Genomic DNA, 21,154 nt, shown 5'->3' on the forward strand with positions numbered 1-21,154 from the left:
TTATTTACAATTCTCCTGCTGGTTGATGGTCGTTTAACGGTTGCCTAGGTGTGGGTTACCTCCTTTGTTCTCATTGGGAGTCGCCCACTGCTAGTTCCCCAAACTCACAACATATTTCAACAACAATCATGTAGCAAACTCACATAATTCATATAAATAAATATAGCAAAAATATATATGGTATTTTACCCGGCATGCCCTGTATGAAATTTCACAACCATATATGAACAATGAATATGGTGGTTAAATGGTGCTACTTTGAGGTACAGTGTGTCACAACCACTTCTTGGGGGAGGTGGATTACGTGCAGCAATGGGAGAACCCCTCCCATTTCTGTAGTAAATGACTATGCTGAAGTGCTACAGGGATGTATCTACAGCGCTGCAGCTGTGCTGCTGTAGCGTTTTAAGGGTAGACATAGCCTAAGCCTGGAAGACCACTTGGAAACTTCAACTAATACCGAACACAGCTAGATGCTATCTATGTTGCAGCTCTTACCAGTGCTGGTAAGCAATTAATATCATGGTTAACGTCCACACACAGCATTGTTAGTAATTATGGGAGCTGAAAGTGTATTACCCATTCAACAGGCCTATCCGGCACAGTTTTCTTTCTTTAACAGATTCAGCACACTTTGCTGCACAGAAAGTCAAAACACCTCCCAATTGAATATCATTTGCAAATGTAATTAACATCAGTGCTCCCTTTTCTGGATACCTAAAAGCTATGAATAAAACAAGGGAAACATCCTTCCCTGTAGCACCTCAGTGAGTATCATCCTCAACTGAGTTCTTTTTATCACATTGGACAAAATACTAGGAAAATTCATTATAAAAGCACAATCTTGCCTTGGCAGAGATAGTTTATTTGATCTAATAGGTATCTTCTATCTTTATTTTCCATGATTCCCTGTAACTGTGTTTATGGTCCTTCAGCCAGTTTTCAAAACTCCTGAGAGTGTTTGCTATCCTAGCCAATTTGAATTCATTTTTTTCAGTAAGACTTCACAAGGCACTGTATCAAGCCAATACTTAACTAAAGCCCAGATTTATTACATTTAATGCAATTCCTTTTTCTACTAATTTAGTAATTTGATTAAAAATATTGCTCTTCCAAGATATGTTATTTATAAACCTTTATTGTTTAGTATTCTTCATTCTGTTATCCTCTAAATGCTTACAGATTTTCTTCTCATTTTACCCAGGAGCAAAATTAGGGTTACAATACTGCAATTTCTAAGACTGCTCTTATTTCAAAGATTGGTATCATATTTGGTTTTCTTCCCGTCCTATTCATCTGGTACTTCCTCAGTTCCGCATGACTTTCCAAAAGTTACAAACAGCTGTTTAGTACAGTCACTAACACATTCCCTAGAACCTTAAGATGTACACTATCCATTCCTGATTATTAATTATTATTATTATTATATATAAAAATGTTGTTTTCTTTCAAGTATTCCCTTCTTTGCTTTCAGTCTACAGCTTTATTTAGGTCTTCATTCCTCCCTGATTATGCACAACACTTTCATATTTTTTGCTTCTTAAATATGTTTAAAACAGGTCTTTAAGAAATCACCCATTTTAGGATGGTAGTTAATATTTTATCTCACTCCTCAGTTGCTAATGGGCCTACTCTCATTCCAGTGATTCTTGACCATTCCCATCCCCAGAATATTTATGAACATCATCTTCATCCCTTTGGATATTGTTAGACTTTTATTTATTTATTTATTTTTGCACTGCACTTTGTTTCCTTGCCAACCTTAATAGAATCTGTAAAACACTCGTTGGGGATTCCATAGCATTCTTTATACTTGATACAACTATGAAAATCTGTCAGAGGAACTGATGCAAAGTAAAGAATTTAACAGCAATTTAAAAGTTTCTCATAACTGCATGTAGAGTACTAGCTTGATTAAACTGTCCGAACAACTGGTTAGGATTTTTATGCATTCAGAAGATTTTGGCATGTCTCTTCTTTAGTGAAATCCATATCCCTTCTTTAATCCTTAGCAACACCAGCCAGTTAAGTGCAGGCTTCTGTAGAACTGCTAAAGCAGGTAAACGTAGCTGAGGCCCATACTAGACTTCCACTGTCATAGCTACTTTGGTCAGGGACATGAAGAGGTGTGATCCATGACCAACACAGCAACACACTGCTGAAAGAATGCAGTAATCCAAGCAGGATTTTCTACCACACATTCAATCTAGCGTTAAATTTCTGGAGCAGAGAAGGAGAGGATACTCGTACCTGTCATTTAGCCATTTTCTTGACAGTAGTTTATTCCACATACATGCCAACTCACTTAATTTGGGCAAAAGTCTCCTAGACTCTTGCCCACCGGCTCTCTGAATGAGTGGAGCAGGGAAGCCATGCTGAACTATCTTTCCCAATCAGACCACAGATACAATGGACCAAGCACCTCTGCTTTCCTCAAGTCAGAAAGTAGCACCATGTTGAAGCTGACAGTAGAGGCTCAGATCCCTCTGACTAATAGACCCTGTGGTGTGGTTACTGCAGGCTTCTCCACACCCCTTGAAATGCTGAGAAACCCCTACCCATCAGAAAGAGAGGAAACACGCCACAAGAAAGCACTGGCTTCCTGTCACAAGAAAGTGAGTCCCGGGTTCAGTGGCTCCTCCCATTAGGCTGGGGAAGGGGACGTTAGCTGTGGGCAGGCTTGTGCTCACCCACTTCCCAGAACCCAATAGGACAAGAAAAGATAGCAAAGGTGTTAGGGAAAAGGAGATGCTCTTCCCCTCACTCAGAGAGCGTTAAGGATCAGGTGGAGGGAGAAATAGAGGAAAGAAGAGTTTGAGAGGGAGCACCAAGAGAATGGAGGGGTAAGTGGGAAAGGGATCTGATGTTTGGGAATGTGAAAAAGAGGGCTGGAAAGAAGGAAAGAATATAAGTTAAGCTGAGGGATACAGGAAAAAGAAAGCAGAAAGACTAGATGAAGGTACCTGTAGAAGGAATGTAACAGTGAAATGAGAACCAACAGATGGAACATGACAAACCATATTTTTTTTTAAAGTGGAAAACGCAAAACGTACATGGTTGTTTTTATGAATGTTTCTTGCTTACCTCTTTGTGTCTCTGACCAACGGAAATTTATGACTGGGTTTGTGGGGAAGTAGCTTTGGAGGTGTGTTTGGGTTCCATGTTTAAACACAATACAGAACTTATCTCCAGCCAGTTATGTTACTGCAGAAGTCCACATAAGCACCAGCAGAGTTTCATTATCTTAGCATGAATTCTTTGATCTGCAATGTTCTAAAATTATCTAAAATGTGTGAAACTGTACCTGGTATTCAAAATATTCCTGGGGCCCCCCCGGGACTCACATTTTTATTTTTAGGTGAATAAAGTATCTTTCTCCTTTGCCAATTATAGAATCTGGCATTCATGGCTTAATGTTCGACACACCCCAGGGCCTCCTTGCATGTAAGAATGAGGATCCTAATCAGATACAAATGTGTGTGACATAGTAGGGATTTTTCCTTGTTATGTTGTATGTGAGCCTATGTGAGTCTTACTGTTTTGCATGAATGCTGTGCGCACCTCAGTTTCCCTGTGTATTGCACCAATGTCTAGGCGGTGGGAATAAGGGTGTGAGACTTTTGCAGGGGCTGCTTCAGCTGCCTGCACAGATGCTATGGCTGCTCCTTCGTAACCTGAGACCCAGGAGGGGGATGCAACCCTTGGACTCTTGGCCCGGGAAGTGAGACAAAGGCTGGAGGAGGAGCAACGGGCAGGGTAGGGGCCAGGCAGCTGGAAGCAAGTCAGTCTTGGCTGGCTTGGGGCGCAGGGGGAGGGCCAGAGCCCTAGATCTGAGCTCCCCTGCCCCCAGGATGGACTTGGCTGAAAGTCACTGATTTCTGTGCTAACGAGTTCTGGCCTACGCTGTGTTCCTGTCAACTAATAAACCTTCTGTTTTACCGGCTGGCTGAGAGTCACATCTGACTGCGGAGCAGCGGTGCAGGGCCCTCTGGCTTCCCCAGGAGCCCTGCCTGGGCAGACTCGCTCAGGGAAGCACACGGTGTGGAAGGAGATACTGAATGCTCCGACGTCAGACCCAGGAAGGTTGAAGCTGTTTAAGCTTCTTGCCCTGGAGACAGTATGCTCAGAGCAGTGGCGTAACTAGGTGGAGGGAAGAAGGGGAGCGGGGAAAAAAAGAAAAAAAAAACCCACACCACCTGCTGCGGCGCTTTTACTGATGGGGCAGCGCTCCGGGTCTTCGGTGGCACCTCGGCGGCAGGACCTTCACTCGCTCGGCAGGTCTTCGGCAGCATTTCGGCGATGAAGCTTCAGTGCCGCCGAAGACACCCAAAGCGAGTGAAGGTCCCGCCGCCGAAGTGCTGCCGAAGACCCGGAGCGCCGCCCCGTCAGTAAAAGCGCTGCAGCGGGTGGCGCCTTTTTTTTTTTTTCCTACTCCTGGGTGAGTAAAATTAAAAAGGCGCCACTTGTGCTCGGTGGGGGAGTGACTGCTCCCTCACTCCTCCCCAGCTATGTTACTGGATCAGAGGGAGGAGGCATGCTCCCCCAGAGTCCTGGCTGGCTTTATACGGAGTAGTTCCAGAGCATCGCCCCGGTGACTCTGACAACTCTGGAGATCTTAGAGGCCTAAGGTCTAGGATATGTAGGAAGTGTGTCTCTCCTACTGTTTTCTGGTTCCTGTCTGAGGAGATTCTGACCCATTCATAGACCTGACATCAATTTCCACTGGGCCCAAAAACTGAGCCTGTATGCAGCCTCAGCTTCACAGCTCAGCTTCCTCTCCCTCAGGTTGGACAGAGCTATCTATCTAGGGTTCTAGGCTCTTATAATGGCACCTAACACCATAGCATCTGAGCACCACAAAGGTGCATGACTTGCAATGCACTTCAGGCAGAGGAATCCCATAAGGGAAGACTACAAAGCTGCGCTGCAGACTGAGCCCCTGCACCACTTCTTCCACCTTAAATTTATCTTTTCACATGCTTGTTTAATTGGGACTAAAGTTGCTAGGGAAAATGTCTGCCTGAAGCTGAAGGGGAAAGATGAGATAATGTGGAGGAATATGGGCCAACCCTCTCCCACCCCATACCTTACAACTCTAGCTGATGGTGGCTCAGCTTCACTGACAGGTCCCAATCTAGCAACTTTGAAAACCCCACTACTCTGGAATGGTGCAGTCCAAATCTCAGGAATGAGGGGAAGTGGGGTGGAAAATAACAATGGAAGAGGAAGAAAGAGGTACAGAAAGGAGTAATTTGCTATGTAAATGGATGCACAATGTACATCCGGCCCTGTGAATATAAGGTTTCCCTTATAGTCACATAAAGGTCAGCATGAGGTAACAAACTCAAGAGCAGGTAACTTTGGATCTTCTCAGTGTAAGATGGAACACCAGATAGCTGATTACATTACCGTAGAGCCACCTTGGTGTGTCTATGTAATCTGTTAATTGAAAAAAGGTCAGAGGCGCATAAGATTTGTTGAAGTGTGCAGGAAAAAAGTGAATGACTTACTCCCTCTCTGGTTTGACACAATAAGGAATGCAATTGTTTTATAAACAATAAAAAAAAGTAATATTTCATGTTATCAATGGAAAGCCACACAAGTCCACACGCTCATGCTGGTGCCCCTGCACAAAGCAAAGATAAACGTGTGCCCCAAGTACCTCTGCTATTTTGAAAGAGAGCTACACACACACACACACACACACACAAAAAACCCCTCCAATGTTATCAACTCTAGCAATACTGTTTCGACTGCTGGTCTTTTAGTGTGTAAATCCTGCTTTTTTTGAGGAAGGATATCAGAAACTCACCTATATGAATTTACCTTAGTCTCTGAAAAAAAGCCACCAGATTCACAATGGTATATGTATTATATTTAGAACCTCGTTAGGAAAGGATATATATTCCAACAAACATTCATATGATCAAGTGATATAAATACTGCCAAAGGCGGATTTCTTCACACATTAACTAAGAGAAATTAAAACCACAAATGTTTACTTAAAAAGCTAAAACAAAACAAAAAATATTACTGTTAAAATAAATACCGTGGTCTCTTTGCACTCAGAATTCTGAACTGCACTTTAATATTTTTTTAAAATAACCCTCCAAGTATTTGAACTCAACCTCACTAACTACTTGCATCACTGAATATGCAGCACCCAAACCAAACACTTTATTTTCCCTCTAAGTTGACACTTTATATTTACAGATTTTGTTTTTCCAAAATGCATAAGGTCTTTTACTGAACACAAAACTGCCTCATGATTTCTCAGTTGTAATTATATAAATCCCAACTTCATCTAAAAAATATAGTAGAACACTGCCACATTATGGCACAATTTAGATTTGCAAGCAAGAGGAGAACAAAAACAACTCAGCTACTTCTACTTTTGAGAACTACAGTATCTGAACACTACTTAAACTGTCCATGGAGTAGCATGAGCACCACCATAAGTTGTTAGATAAAATCTATCTACAAAAATCTTTCGGCATAAAGCAATCCAAGTATTCCCCAATGTTAGAGGCGACAACGAAGAAAATTTTCGATAAGAGGGCTAACAAGCTTTGATTACACAATGAACAGTCTGATGCAGCAGCTGTTCAGTGTGAGGGGGAATTATGGGAATAGTCATACATATATTTTGTTGGCTATAAAATGTAGAGCTTTTTGTACTTGGCATTTCAATGTGGTCTGAGGGACAGGGAGAAATTAGAGATTTCTGCCTAATAAAGTTTTTAACCTTCTCCTCTGCAGCAAAGCAACAGAACTTTGGTAAACAGTTAAAGAAATAAACCAACTTGATGTAACTGCAACAGACAAAACTGCTTACAGAATTCTACACGTTTCATAATACTTGGCTACCAGGGGCGGTATTGTAAACAGGATGCAAATACTCCTAAAAGCTCTAAGACAAAACATTCATAGCAACTTCTAGAAATCTTCATTGCCAACTTTGAGGCATAGCATCCTGAGAAGACTTAAATGTCATGGACAAGATTTTAACCAGCTTCCCATAAAAACCCTCATCATCTTAACTACTTTATCTTTTTTATAATGTAGATCTTCCACATCACTTGTTTCACAAGAAAAGCATAAATCAGGTTTGAACGACCATTACCAATACTATTTACAGTTCTTTATTCAAACACTCCTTTTATAGCGCATTTCCACTAAATCAATCGTTATACATAAGCAACTGGCCGAGGCTGGGACCAGACTGATTATTTTGCCTGCAAGAATCTGCCATTATAAAAATTTCCCACCAGGCATAATAAAATACAAGTTGGGTGCCCTGAGATTTGCAGGCATATCCTGTACTGACGCATTAAAGAAAAATTATGTCAAGATTTGGGAATTTTATCCCTCCCACCCAACTGCTATTGTCACAGCTTGCATTCACAAATATTAATATGAACTAGACATGCCAATTCTTTCCTATTAGTGTTTGATTCAAGTTTTAACCCCTTCCCTCCAAACCAAACAAAATATATTGTGCGGTATAATCATATGAAAACATTTACTCCATCTCAAAATATTTCTGGTTAAAGGAGACAGACAGTTAGTTTAAGGCTTCAAGGAGAGCAAGTTCTCTTTCACACAACAACTTTCTTTAGGGCAGATATGTACCAAAGTAACTTCTAGATCTCAAGCCACGGACCTACAATATTATGCCATTTCTGTTAACATTATACATGTATTTATTCAGAGTGTAGGTCTTTGCCTGCGATCCAGGATTCTGCCCCCTCACTCCAATCCAGATTCATAACAGCAAGCATACTACTAGTTCTACTACATTCTGTAGGGAGAACAGCCACTAGTCCTATAGCCACGACTGTAAAGGCCTCCTAAGAATGAATTGGAGCCAAAGGAGATCAGTATGGTCTACACTTAAAACTTATATTGGCATAGCTATGTTGGTCAGCGGCGTGAAAAAGAAAAAAAAAATCCCTGATTGACATAGCTATGCCAACAAAACCCCCAGTGTAGCTATGCCAACAGAAGAGTGCTTTTATTGGCATAGCTAACATCATTCTGAAGGGTGGTGTTCCTACACTGACTGGAGAATTTCTATCTGCATACACCGAGGCCCAGATTTTTAAAAGGTATTTAGCTGCTGCTGCACACAGTGGTGACTGTTAATGGGATTTAGGCTCCTCAGTACCCAAATCCCTTTTGAAAATAAGACTTGGGCATTGCAACACTGCACAGAGCAATGTCTAAATATCTTTAAAAATCTGGGCCTGAGTCTACACTAGGTTCGGCAATGCTGACATAGGCTCTGTAGCACAGACATAGCCTAAGTAACTCCTACATTGCTACCTTGAGGCATGATATCTTTGGGCTAAGCTTTTCGAGAGTGAATAGTGATTGAGTACCTTAGTTTTTGGGTGCCAAACTTGAAATACCTTAAAAGGGCCTGATTTTTGAAGGCTGAGTGTGAACACTTTCTGGGGGAAAAAAAAAAAATCAACCCTCTTTGAGGTTTCCCAAATTGAGTACTGAAAAAAAAAAAAATGAGACACCTAAAGAAATCACTAGTCACTTTTGAAAATCTTGGCCTTTAACCAAGCCCAAACAGTTCAACCCAGCAACAAATATTATGGCATTTCTATTAGTCTACACAGAATTTTCATACTTTCTAGTAGCATCATCAATCTTCTCCACCCCTGTTGAGTGCAGACGTCTCTCTTTCTCTTAATCATTCAGGTGTTTCCCCTCAGTTAAACATTTTAAAATAGGTATTATATAAAATACAAAAATATATTCTAATCATAACCAGGTAGTTAAGAACTGTGATTTCTTGCCACTTTCTCTCCTGCTTAGCCTCATCATCTGTGAAAGATATAATATTCCATATCAAATTAATGGGTATTCTGTCACATGGAAAAAATCAGTTTTGATTAATTGCATCCTCAGTGCTGTTGAATGTCTTCCTCACAGGAATCAAAATCATGCTTCACTACCATTTATCATGCTTCCCCCTCCAGCAAACTACAGGAAACATCATACCTTCCTAAACTTCTCCATCTGCTTGTAAAGATCCGGATCCAGCTCTTGAGAGACATCTTTCATCCAAAGTAGTGCTCCTCGGTATTCAGTCCGATACTGTTCCATTCGGTTTACAGTCAGCCATGTATCTGATATAGCCCTATATCTAAAAGTCTCCACTTCTTGGTATAGTCTGCACAAAGGAGTACGTAATGCCAACCTTTAAAAAAACAACCCAAACCCATATATTTTGAACTGATCCATAAAGATAATAGTCGTTTCTTCTTAAAAAGAAACAGCAATCAAACAAATATACACAACCCTGAGCCATTTCTAAAAAGTATGGAATGGACATGTCAGTCTAAAAGAAATTCACTGAAATGACTACATGTGAGATGGTCCAAAGAGGCATTTAGGGTCATAAGTGAAGAAGATAACTTTATGTCTATGTTGTGCATGCTTTCTGTATAGGTGTCATGATTTTCACAATTACTTTCAGCTTCTCAAATCTGTAACAGAGGAAACTTTTTCAGTGTATATTTGATTAACTGCAAAATTTATCTGTGTGTGTGTGTGTGTGTGTGTGTGTGTGTGTGTGTGTGTGTGTGTGTGTGTGTGTGTGTGTGTGTGAGAGAGAGAGAGTGTGTGTGAGAGAGAGAGAGAGAGAGAATTATAAGGTTTAGACAAGTGAAATTAGCAAATGGGAATTACATTTAAAAGTCACGAAACCTTTGATAAAGCACCTGTTACTAGCCACATACCACAGATGTACCAGGATTGTAATGTTAAACTGCACATTAGGTTAATGGTAGGGTTAAGAATGTAACCTTGCTATGAGCAGGTAACACTGAAGTCATCAGTCAAGCAGATAAATTATCTGAGTTTTCAAAGGAATTTGAATAATTCTGTTTATTTTTATGAAGTTTTAAGGCATTTTCTGCCATACGCTCAGACCCAACATTATGGAGAGGCAGCTGGGGATATCAGCTCCCCCACTTCTTCCTCTTAACAGGCTCTCATAAAATCCTACCCACTAACTTGCCCTTCCTACCTCCAGCTGCTGCTTTTCCCTGCCTGTAGCCAGCAGCAGCCTCACCGAGACACATTCAACAGCCTATTAGTGGCATAAAGCAGATTTTAAAGCTGGTTTAAGTAGCTACCTGGGGATTTCCCTGGCATAGGGGAATGTCTAGTTAGTGTAGGGATGGCAAAGCCAGGGAGCTACTACATCTGGCTGATCTTCTGTTACTGAAATGGCCTGAGGCTGATGATACAATAAAGTGCAGTAGTGACTTGTTATGAGGAGGGTGGGTCACAAAGGTGGAGGGGAGAACTGGCCAACTGGGCAAGGGAAGGACGTATGTGGTTCTCTCTTTATGTTGGCTAAAAAAAGACCAAAATGTTGATTCTGGCTCTGAATATTTATATATATATATAAATAAAAGTTTTCATATGATACAGGATTACTTATGGGGCACTGGGGCTTTGGTGAGGGGTTAAGGCACATTTACTGGCATTCTAAAAGAACCTAGTTTGCCACATGCAAGCGTTTGCATAATTGGATGCATGTCAGATAATTAGCTAAGAGAGGGATTTTCAAAAACATCTAGGCTACTTAGGAGCATAGTCAGTGGGATTTGTGCTCCTAAGAGACTTATATGCTTTTGAAGATCTCATCTGTGGCTGTTACTAGCTGTGCTAACACCAGTCAAATTACAACCTAAGATGAACATACCAACCTCCCAATGTTCGGCATGTGATGCTTCATTTTGAGCCAAGCAGCCACATTGTTCAGCTCAAAATGGAGTATTTCAAGCCAGTCATTGAGGACACTGAAAAAATGTCAGAGCACAGAATTTGGTCCAACATGAATGAAGCCATGGAGTAACATTTCCCTTACACACTGAAGCTGACATACCTTTGCTGAGAAGAAAAGCAGAGCGCCTTTCCTGTGGCCTGCATCATTTTTCCTGCTCTGGTTTTATCCTGAGAACCCTGTGATCGAAGAAATTTCCCCAATTCATTTTCTTCCTGAGACAAAACTAATGAAAAAGGAATGAGTGGTCATATATATGCAATGTAACAGGTTTTAACTGTTTAAAAATGTCAACAGCAAAAATAGGCTCACAAGTGACTTCAGATCCAAGCAGCACAGCACAAAAAAAGTTTTTTCTAATTAACCTCCATGCAGTTCCTGGATTTATGAAACAAAAGCTCAGATTCACTTGAACACACCTGTCAGTGAGTTTGGTGTAGTGTAATAAGAACCACAAAATGATCTCTGGGTTTATTGCTTGAATAAAGATATTATCTTGGTGAGATCATATGAAGGAGCCTATTGTGGCCTGACAATATTATTTCTCTTGATAGTTTTTTTGTTTTTGTTTTGAAGCTCATGGAGCCAGATCCTCAGTTGATATAAAATAGCATAGCTCTATTGAAGCCAATGTTGATTTACACCAGCTGCAGATCTGGCCCCTTAAAATCACTCTCTCCATTTCTATTATTGTATTATTTAGCTGGGGATTTAATTCTTCAGGATAAATGTGTGATTTTCTTTTTAAGTTAATTGCTGGATGGTCTGCTCACTTTATGATTCTACTGGTATTTCAAGAGCTACATAGTTTAAAGGCCTCTCCTGTTGTATTTTCTGGGGGATTGGAAGTGGGAGTGTTACATGGTAGAATGCTGGATACTTCTGGAGTGGAAGTAAGTAAACTACATTTGGTTGTGGCCTTAAACCAGATCTCTGCGATGCCGGAAGGTCAAAGCCACTTTCACCTCATGGACCTCCTCCAGACCAGCTGTCCCCTGTAGCAAGCACTTTTTCCTGCTCCCTCAGATTAGAACTCTCCACACATAGCTCCCTGTCTGCCAGCCTCTTGGCCATCCGCATGTCAGGTCATACAGAGTAAAACAAGTGACACGTGAAGGAAGAGGGACATAGTCATTATTGTAATTGAAATATTGTTATACAAGTTATATTTCTAGATGTCAGCAAGGGCCCCTTGTTAGCCCAATCTACTCTATGCCCACACTGCATTCTAATTGAGTATGTTCCTCCCTATATAATTGTCACACAAAAGACTTCACTTGGGTCATCACTGCTACCATGGAACACTAACTTGGATATATTAAACTATTGTGTAATCACACTTCTCCTCTACATCTTGAGACTTTTCACAGGCTCTTTTCTTGGGGGAGCAGGTGGAGGTGGTGGTGGGGGGAGTACCTACAACACTCTGCAGAACAGAACCAGCCACCCCCACCAGTGTGGCTCTCTCCCTGACTAGTCCCCGTTAGCTTATTTTCTGCCTCAGACCATAACCTACCCACCCCCACATGTGGTGCTCTGATCTGCCACTCATCGTGGCTGTCCACATGTCAGGGCCAGTTTGACTATCAATTCAGGGTCATGGCTGTGTTGTGTTAAGACCTCCATTGCTCCTAATGCACACTAAATTCACATCCATCCCTCAAAAGACACAATCCTCACCAAGAAAAACAAATTTGGACTTACCCAAATTCAGAAGTGGCTTATTTTAGAAAGTCAACTAGTTAGGGCTTGATTCTTGAATGCTTTTCTATCTCTTGTATGTACTCCTATCTATCCTGGCCTAGTATCACACATGTACAATTACAGAAGAATTGAAGGAACTTTGGCCAAATTAGGAGGTTAGTTTCAAAACTGGATTTATATGGAAAGTTAGCTTCAAATTTAACTAGGATGAAGAGAGTAGAATTTATCCCATGATCATCTTCACTTTGTCACACATTAGTTACTTCCATATTGCAGACTCACCTCCCTGCTTAACTGCTGTAGTTAGTTATACTTACAACAAATTCTTTTTTGATAGAGTTCAATTGCTTTAAGCAACTCCATACATGTTCTCTGAATCGAGTGGAACAGCTGAAATTAAACATAAAACAAGCTAATTATAAAACATGCAAGAAACATTCTAAAGAAAAAAAAAAAGTATTTGTTCTAAAACAAACCTGCATTACTTTTAATTTTTTTTAAATCATTTCCTTTTTAAATGTGTTGCTTCTAATACCCTCTCAGACTTGAATGTAAGATTTTCCTCCAATAGCCTTTTCTTAGATTCAAATTGTTTACTGAAACTATAAACAGATCAACAACATACAAAGGAAACATAAGAAAAAAACAGAACAAAACAATTATCTTTGTTTTTGCAAAATAAAGTAACGGTTCACCAAGAACATGTTTATTTCTTATGTTTCTTTACTGACATTTTTAAATCTATGCACTAGCCATGAAGCTGTATAAAACACTATTTTGGAAGAAAAAAAAGTATATGTACACACAGAGCACCTTAATTGGAGTATATGAGATAACACAATGCCTACTAGCTTTTCAATATAAGGCCACAGTCTTGAAAAGGGGTCCATGGGTGGTGGAAACTTACTGACTTCAGTGGGACTCTCTACTGGCATAAGGATCGATCCCTGCAGATCCCTTTGCAGGACTGAGGCTTTAGTTTATAAATCAATAGGCCAGGCTGTTGATTACAAAGAATGTTCAACCTGATCAGTTTTGTTTCTGTTCCAGTGTAGTCACACATCAGACACACAAATTTCATAGCTTCAATTATATTAATTATTATTATTTCTATTATGAGAGCACCTTCGGGACGCAACTGAGATATGGTAGGCACTATATAAAAATATTGTAAGAGGCACTCAGCACACAGTTCATCATACTTAATCAAACTTCACTCTGGCCTACTATACATTTGTGCTGGGCTCGTCTATCAAATAGTTAGTACTATTTGCAGTTACAAAGTTATTTAGGTAAAAATGTGCTTTCCTTTTTCTATTTAGCAAACACTCATTTCCCTGTTTCCCAATACAACTGTGTTGCTGCAGCATTGATAAGAGGGCTGAGCTCAGGGACAAGCACCAACCTCAGGGCAGACTGTTAGGAACCAGGGCAGAAACCCCAAATTGGTTGTGAGCACTATACTTAGATTTCACCAACCAATTAACAAATGTAAACTCCTGAGGCACTCCAACTGCCTCAACGTGGAGTCACAGACAGTCCCTTTGGGTACTCCAATCTATCTCACCACCAAGGTGAGCGTACCTTTGTGATAGATGGTCCATCACACCAAGAGTCATAGTAATATTTAGGTTACTCCCAATCCCAAAGGACCAGCCATTTACTCTGGGTCAATGGCAAGTCACGACAAAGACTACGCATGTAACCAACCCAATAATAAACTATATAAAGAGTTATTAAACTGGAAAAGGAAACGAGAGAGTTATTTACAAGCTTGAAGTAGGTAAATATAGATACACAAGTGAGTTACAATCTTAAGTTTCAAAAGGAAATAGAAGCTTCTATCAGCAGCAAGCTTTATAAGTCCTTTAGGGATAACCTAGACTAAGCACCTGGGGATCTCTTGTTTATGCCTAGAAACATTCCCCCACCATCCCCAGAGTCCAAGCAGCAGAGAGATATCAAGTGCCTTTTGTTTAGGGTTTTTATCCCCCTTCAGCCACAAGCTCCGAGCTGCAAACTCAGCTGATGGGAGGAGTCCACTTATATAACTCATTTTCATGGGGAAGAGGCAGAACAAGAACAAAAGTTTTTTGTCCTCTTGATGATGGAACACGGGGAAATTGCAGTTATACTGTCCTATGGTTGTACCAGTCTGCCTCGTATCGATGGACCTTCCCTTTTGAGAAGGGGACAACACCTTCTGTTGAAGCTCAGCCCTTCGCACTAGCTAGTGACTCTCTCCCTATCTAGTGATTTACAGAGTCACTGAGGCTCACAATACAACCATCAAATATTACCTTACAATATGGGATACAGAGGTTATAAATGAAATTAATGTATGCAGCAACTCACAAGTATTCAAAGTCTAAACACCAATAATACCAATTTTTATAATTCCAATATGTATTTTAACAATATCAACACACAGGTGAATCAGACTGATTCCAGCTATGTATTTGCTAGTGTTCAGTTGAGACACGGAGACCTTGACATGATGTGACACCTAGTTTGCCAATGTCACAAGTCAGTCTGTCCCTTTTATGCCAAATTTCAGACAAATGTTAAAACGCATGTGTGACTGAATGTATCTGTGCCCACATCCTACATATTATTGTAATAATCTTTGCACAAAGTGTGCCTCGCAAGATACCATTTGAAAACTCATAATTTGCTGGGCATTATTTTCCTGGTGAAATATGAGTAGCAACACTGTGAAGTTAAAAGATTCCACGGTATGGTGTTGTTAACACATTCTAAACAGAGGTTGGCAAATAGCTCTGTCTCAAACAAAGAATTGTGTGCACTGCTTAATTTACATTTAAGCAGTAAACAGAGTCATCAAGCAGGAAGGGGAGACAAAAGAAGTCCAAGCAGATGGGGGGGAAAAGCATGGAATATCCTTCCACAAGGCTCTGTCTCTCCTGAACCTCAGCTGGAAATGTTTTTCAAGAGAGGGACTGAAACTATAAAAAGGAGAGACAAACGCCCCAATGGGCCCTGTCTCTCTCTCTCCCCCTGCCCAAGGCATTCTCTACACCTGAAGCAACAAAGGAAGCCTTTGTTAGATTCTGGGAGTAGGGGCGTTGAGCTAGAGGGTTTGGTCAGTAAGATGGCTGAAAACATATGGTGAGAAAATCTGCTTGAATCTGATATAGTTTGTTAAGTTAGGCACCACTAGTGTTTTAACTTTATTTTCTTGTAATCACTTCGGACTTTTATGCCTCATTACTTTCACTCACTTAAAACCTCTCTCTTTGTAGTTAATAAACTTGATGTATTGTTTTATCTAATCCAGTGTGTTTAAACTGAAGTGTCTGGGAAAATCCATATGGGATGGCAAGTTGTGTGCATATTATTTCTATTAAAGAAATAACAGGCTTTATATACATTTGTATTGTCCAGGAGAGGGCTGGGAAGTACAAGATGTACATCGCTGGGGGGAAATCTAAGACTGGGAGTGTGTTGGTGTCACCCTGCAGTATAATGGGTAGGAGCCAAAGTGTGTGTGACTGGTTGGCTACAGCACACACAGATAAAATAGCTGGCAGTGACGTACATGCTGGAGGGCGTTGGTGAGCAGTCCAGGCTGGAGGCTACAGCAGCAAAGTATGGTATATTAGAGGGGTAATTCTGAGCAAAAAAATGAAAGGTCTGCAAATTTTATTTGTCAAATAAATGTGGAGGCTCCAGTATTGCAGTGAGGAGCACCAGCCACTGGCTGAGTGCAGGTAGAAGATCACCCTGCAGCCCCTACCTCCCCCAGGACACAGCCTGAGGCTGAATCTGACCCTGACACAGTGCAAGGGCCGGGCCTGCCCCAGAAACACCCCAGCGCCCTTCCCCTCTGTGCCGGGCGCACCAGGTGTACGCAGGCGGGCTGGCAGGGGCTTAGTGTAGGGTGAGAGGGTTCTGTGTGGGGCAATGTGGGAATGGGTGGCTTAATGAGGTATCTGGGTGCTGAGGGGATCTGGATGCACAGGGGCTCATTGGGGGGTACCAGGAGCTAAGGCAATGGAACTTCGCGGGGGGTGGGGAAGTCCAAGTGAAGATGGCTGGGGCTCAGCAGGGGGGGTTGGGTGTGGGGCCTCAGTGTGTGGGGTCTAGGTCCTGGGGAAGTGGAGCCTGGTGGGGTAGGGGTCTGTTACAGCTGGTTGGGGCTCAGTAAGGCTGGCGTTCAAGTGCGGTGGACTCAGCAGGTGGTGGTCTGGGTCCAGGGGTGGGGGTACAGAAGTAGCATGGATGGGACTCGGCGGGGACCAGGTGTGTGGGGCTAAGCGGGGCAGGGGTAATGGGTGCAGGGGTGAGGCTTGGCAGGGTCAGGGTTCTGGGGTCTGGATGCACAGGGGTTGGGCTGAAGGGGGAGCAGCTCCCCATACAGTGACCTCTCGCCCCACAGCTGAGGAGCAATTGGGGCAAAGGGGGGAGGTGCGGAGCTTCCTGCAGCTGGGTGAGGTTTCGGGGGGGGGGGGGGGGGGAAGAAGGTCTGACTGTGACCTGGCTGCTCCTTGCAGGGGAAGAGGAACCTTTCTCCACCCCCAGTCCAGCTGGGAGTAGCGACTGAGCCCAGCACAGGGTAGGACCCACTGGCCGGGGTGTCCTCAGCCCCGTCCATGCCTCCTGCCTTGCAATGATTTACGTCTCTGCCAGCTGCTCTGGACCCCCAAAATGATGTGCCCAAGCTGCTGGGGAGGGGCACATGACCATTTTTGCAGCTTCCCTTTGCTTCCCTATCAGAAAGTCATTTTTCTGCAGGGAAGCAAAGAAATCTGCAGGGGACATGAATTCTGCAGGAGCACAGCAATGAAGAATTCCACCAGCAGCAATTCCAATTTGAAGGGCAGGGGTGACACAGCTACTCAGTCTCAGTTGTATCCTGATATGTCACAGTAGAAAGACACATCATCAAGGGTCTCAGGCCTAATATTTGTCCTGCCTTAAAGTAAGTATCGTTTTTGGAGGGGCGGGGGGGAAATAATTTTAAAAAGCCAGTGAATATCTTAGATTTACATAGCAATTTTCAACCAACAGTCAAAAGGCTTGACAGACTATGATCATTCTATCTACAGATGTTCTGTGGCATAAGTCCTACACAACAGTTTGAATAAAGAATTTATCCAAATTAAAATTACAGGAGGAACAAATGGGTATAAAATAATTTTCCAAGTTTTAGCAATCTTAGGATAAAACCTGGTCCTACTAAACCAATAGAAAAATTCCCTTTGACTTCAGTGGGGACCAGGATTTCACCCCAATATTTTGAGAACAAGTGAAAAATTATTTGTTTAGCGTCCCCATTCCATTGCTGAGAACTTTTACCACCACCACCACCACGATGATATTTTATAGGGCCCCATAAACATCTTTTCTTTTAATATTCTGCTAATTCAGCAGCAATATTTGAACACTTTTCCAGCGCTCTGCTGTTTTGCGTAGTGAAAACTATAAAATCTTAATTAGTAAGCAAAATATTGCTGAGCTGAGGTTGGCTGGTTTGTTGCTTTAAAACAAACAAACAAAAAAAAACACATTTAACTGTAGTGGATATCAAAGAGTGCAGTACTCCCACCCCTGCCCCACACACAACCTGCACATGAGATTAGACACATAAATACAAAGTATGGTACACATACATATATACATACAAACACACAGACTTGATCCCATTATCAGATTTCAAGAGAGATTTCAGTCATTAATGTCTATTATAAATTCATTACAAACCTCTAGTTTTGCATCCAGGTCTGCATCTGAAGCCACAACATGCTCATCTTCCTTCTTTCCTGTGACTTTAATAAGGGTTTGTTTTGTTTTCCAATATTTCTGCTGCATTTTATTGACCACGGATTTTTCCTGGCTTTGAGCATACTGGTCATAAAATTCCCTTGAATAACTGCTGAAACATTTAAGAAACAAAATTACAATGCTTGATTAAATAAAAAGAATGAGGCTTTTAAAAAAAAACTTTCAAACATTTTATTAGATTTTTAAGGAGTATCAAGAAAAAGAGGAAAAAGGATATATATATATTCTTTATCTGTGAAACAATATAAAACTAATAATTATGAACAAATACTTGTGGTTATGAATAAAAACCCTAGACTTGAACATTTCTGCACTTCGCAATGGTCAAATCCTAAACCTGAAGTTGTCGTTAATGCTCATCACTACCAAATATGCAGCAAATTCTCTAATTCCTTTTAGCCAAAAGAAATATTAGCATGACAATATATTCATGAATGTTTCCAGTCTTATTTCTGGAAGCATTTAAACCACTTCCAATTTGAATGTCGTAAATTGGTAGGTTGCTCATTATCAATACATCTCTACCCCGATATAATGCGACCCAATATAACACAAATTCGGCTATAACCTGGTAAAGCAGTGCTCCGGGGGGGGGAAGCTGCGCACACCAGCGGATCAAGGCAAGTTCGATATAACACGGTAAGATTTTTTGGCTCCCGAGGACAGTGTTATATCGGAGTAGAGGTGTATTTAGCAGTGAAGAATTCTTCAGTATTATAGAGTGATTTATTGCAGATATGATAATGTCTCAGTTTGTGTTTTTAATTTACTTGTTCTGTAATGGTTTTTTGATTCATATATTGGGAGATATTTAAGGCGAAATCCTGGCCCCACTCAAGGGCTGCAGTAGAAAACTGCCATTGTCTTCAATAGGTCCAGGATTTCACCCTGAATGTCAATCTTGTATGTAAACAGATTGCAACTCAATGTGTAGAAAAGCAAGCAACAATACCCTATCCTGCTCATTCTGCCAAGCAGAAGACAAAGTCTGACACTCCAATTCTATACAGAATGAAGTCTAGAAGCAGGAAAAATGGATGATGCTTGATTGTTTGCAACATGTACACTTTTCCCAGATTATTTTTCCATCGGGGGATGATTCTGCATCTCTTTTGTAAATTTACTGAAGTTGTAGATCAGAGGTCGGCAACCTCTGGCATGCGGCTCGCCAGGGTAAGCACCCTGGCGGGCTGGGCCAGTTGGCAGGTTCGGCCGCTTGCAGCTCCCACTGGCCGTGGTTCGCCGTCCCAGGCCAATGGGGCGGCGGGAAGCAGCGCGGGCAAGGGATGTGCTGGCCGCGGCTTCCCACCACCTCCATTGGCCTGGGACGGCGAACCACAGCCAGTGGGAGCTACGATCGGCTGAACCTCCCGACGCGGCAGGTAAACAAACTGGCCCGGCCCACCAGGGTGCTTACCCTGGCAAGCTGCGTGCCAGAGGTTGCCGACCCCTGTTGTAGATGAAATAGAAATTGCATCCTCCTACAGTTCCTTTAACCATATGAGGCACAGAAAATTTAGCTTCTCAATATAACACTGATGTACCTGATGAACAGTTAATTATTAACTTCTGTGAAAACGGAATCCCTAATCCATAAATAACTGAAAAACTGCATTAATTTGGCAAATGTTTAAAAGCAATGGGTTTGCTAATATTAAAATTATGTAAAATTATTATTCTAGAAGAATTTAAAGAGACTGAATACTTGTTAAAATATAAAATAAAATATGAAGGCTCACTTATGCCCCTACATGGTTCATAGCCACATAGGGTTTATATTCACTAGGAAATTTAATTGTATGACCTAACTATACTATTTGATTCAATCGTTTTTTAAAATGTATACAACACAAAGCACTTTTTTCATCTCTCACAAAAATATTTACAATAGAGAAATTAAAGCATTTTATTCAACCTAAACACTGACTTGTAAGATTTGATTGCAGATCCCAAAGTAAAAATAAGGTTTTCAGTTACTTTTTTGCTGCAGCACAAAATACCCAGTATATGAAAAAACATGCCAAATCCAATTTCATGTGCAACTCTCTGTAAACTAATTGCATACATATTAACAAGGGACAGCATATTAAGTCAGGTGAAATGTGTAGTATATTTTATGATGCAACAAATATCAAAGTTTTAATCCTATTATTAAAGTGAGGATCCAAAGAATCCCCATCATGAAGTTAAGAATTTTCCAGACAGATTTCTTTAGAGAAGTAGGGTCTTAATTCTCAAAGTAAATCAGCTTTTATCTATAACAAAAGTGACAATGTCCCTTAAAATTATTCAAAATAGAAAAGATATCAAAATCACTTCAAGGAAAAATGTAAAATTAAATTAAACACACCCACACACTCATAAAAATAAACATTTTCAAAACATATATTTTATTAAAAGGACTTAATGGGAAATTAAAGTTTATAATTCATGTTTTGCAATATCTCAAGTCTCAGACCTGCACTGTGGTCAGAACAGGCAGACTATTGTGCCTCACTAAAGTCAATGAGGCAGTACCTGGGCAGATCAAAACATAGGATCAAAGTCCCAGTGTTTCAGCTTACATTCCTACTTCTTTTGAGGTCCAGGGGAATTCAGTGGGTACACAGTTGGGCTACAAATGTCATACAACAAAAAGGAAAACTGATTTAATAAGAATTATGGATTTAGAGAATTCTTAGATAATAGCCAAATTTTGAAGAAATCAGGGGAATATAACCCTTTACCAATTTCTTAAGGACAATGGAAAAACTAAATTTTTAAATTGAACTTTGAGAAAAAAATTAGTCCTGTTTATGCATGAGAGTTGATCATAATTTTTAAAGTGTACCTTAT

The 21,154-nt window shown here is 41.0% G+C and overlaps 1 protein-coding gene across 10 annotated transcripts in view; it reads right to left on the reverse strand.

The window, feature by feature from the left end:
* The window catches only part of ICA1 (islet cell autoantigen 1), a 124,838-nt gene that overhangs the window by 89,409 nt on the left and 14,275 nt on the right, over positions 1–21,154 (reverse strand). For 5 of the 10 annotated variants that reach the window (XR_005593763.1, XM_039523087.1, XM_039523088.1 and 2 more), the window contains 4 exons: positions 18,239–18,410; positions 12,832–12,904; positions 10,913–11,036; positions 9,016–9,214 (listed from right to left, as the gene is read on the reverse strand). Coding sequence is in view for 9 of the 10 variants with exons in the window: in XM_039523087.1 (XP_039379021.1) it covers positions 9,016–9,214; positions 10,913–11,036; positions 12,832–12,904; positions 18,239–18,410 (568 nt within the window). In the remaining variant the exon portion in view is untranslated. Of the gene's footprint in view, positions 1–9,009; positions 9,215–10,912; positions 11,037–12,831; positions 12,905–18,238; positions 18,411–21,154 lie in introns of those variants that run through there. The other 5 variants (XM_039523090.1, XM_039523091.1, XM_039523089.1 and 2 more) reach the window with 2 other exon arrangements.

The sequence above is a fragment of the Mauremys reevesii genome, linkage group 2 (genome assembly GCF_016161935.1).
Source record: "Mauremys reevesii isolate NIE-2019 linkage group 2, ASM1616193v1, whole genome shotgun sequence".
Lineage (NCBI taxonomy): Eukaryota > Metazoa > Chordata > Testudines > Geoemydidae > Mauremys > Mauremys reevesii.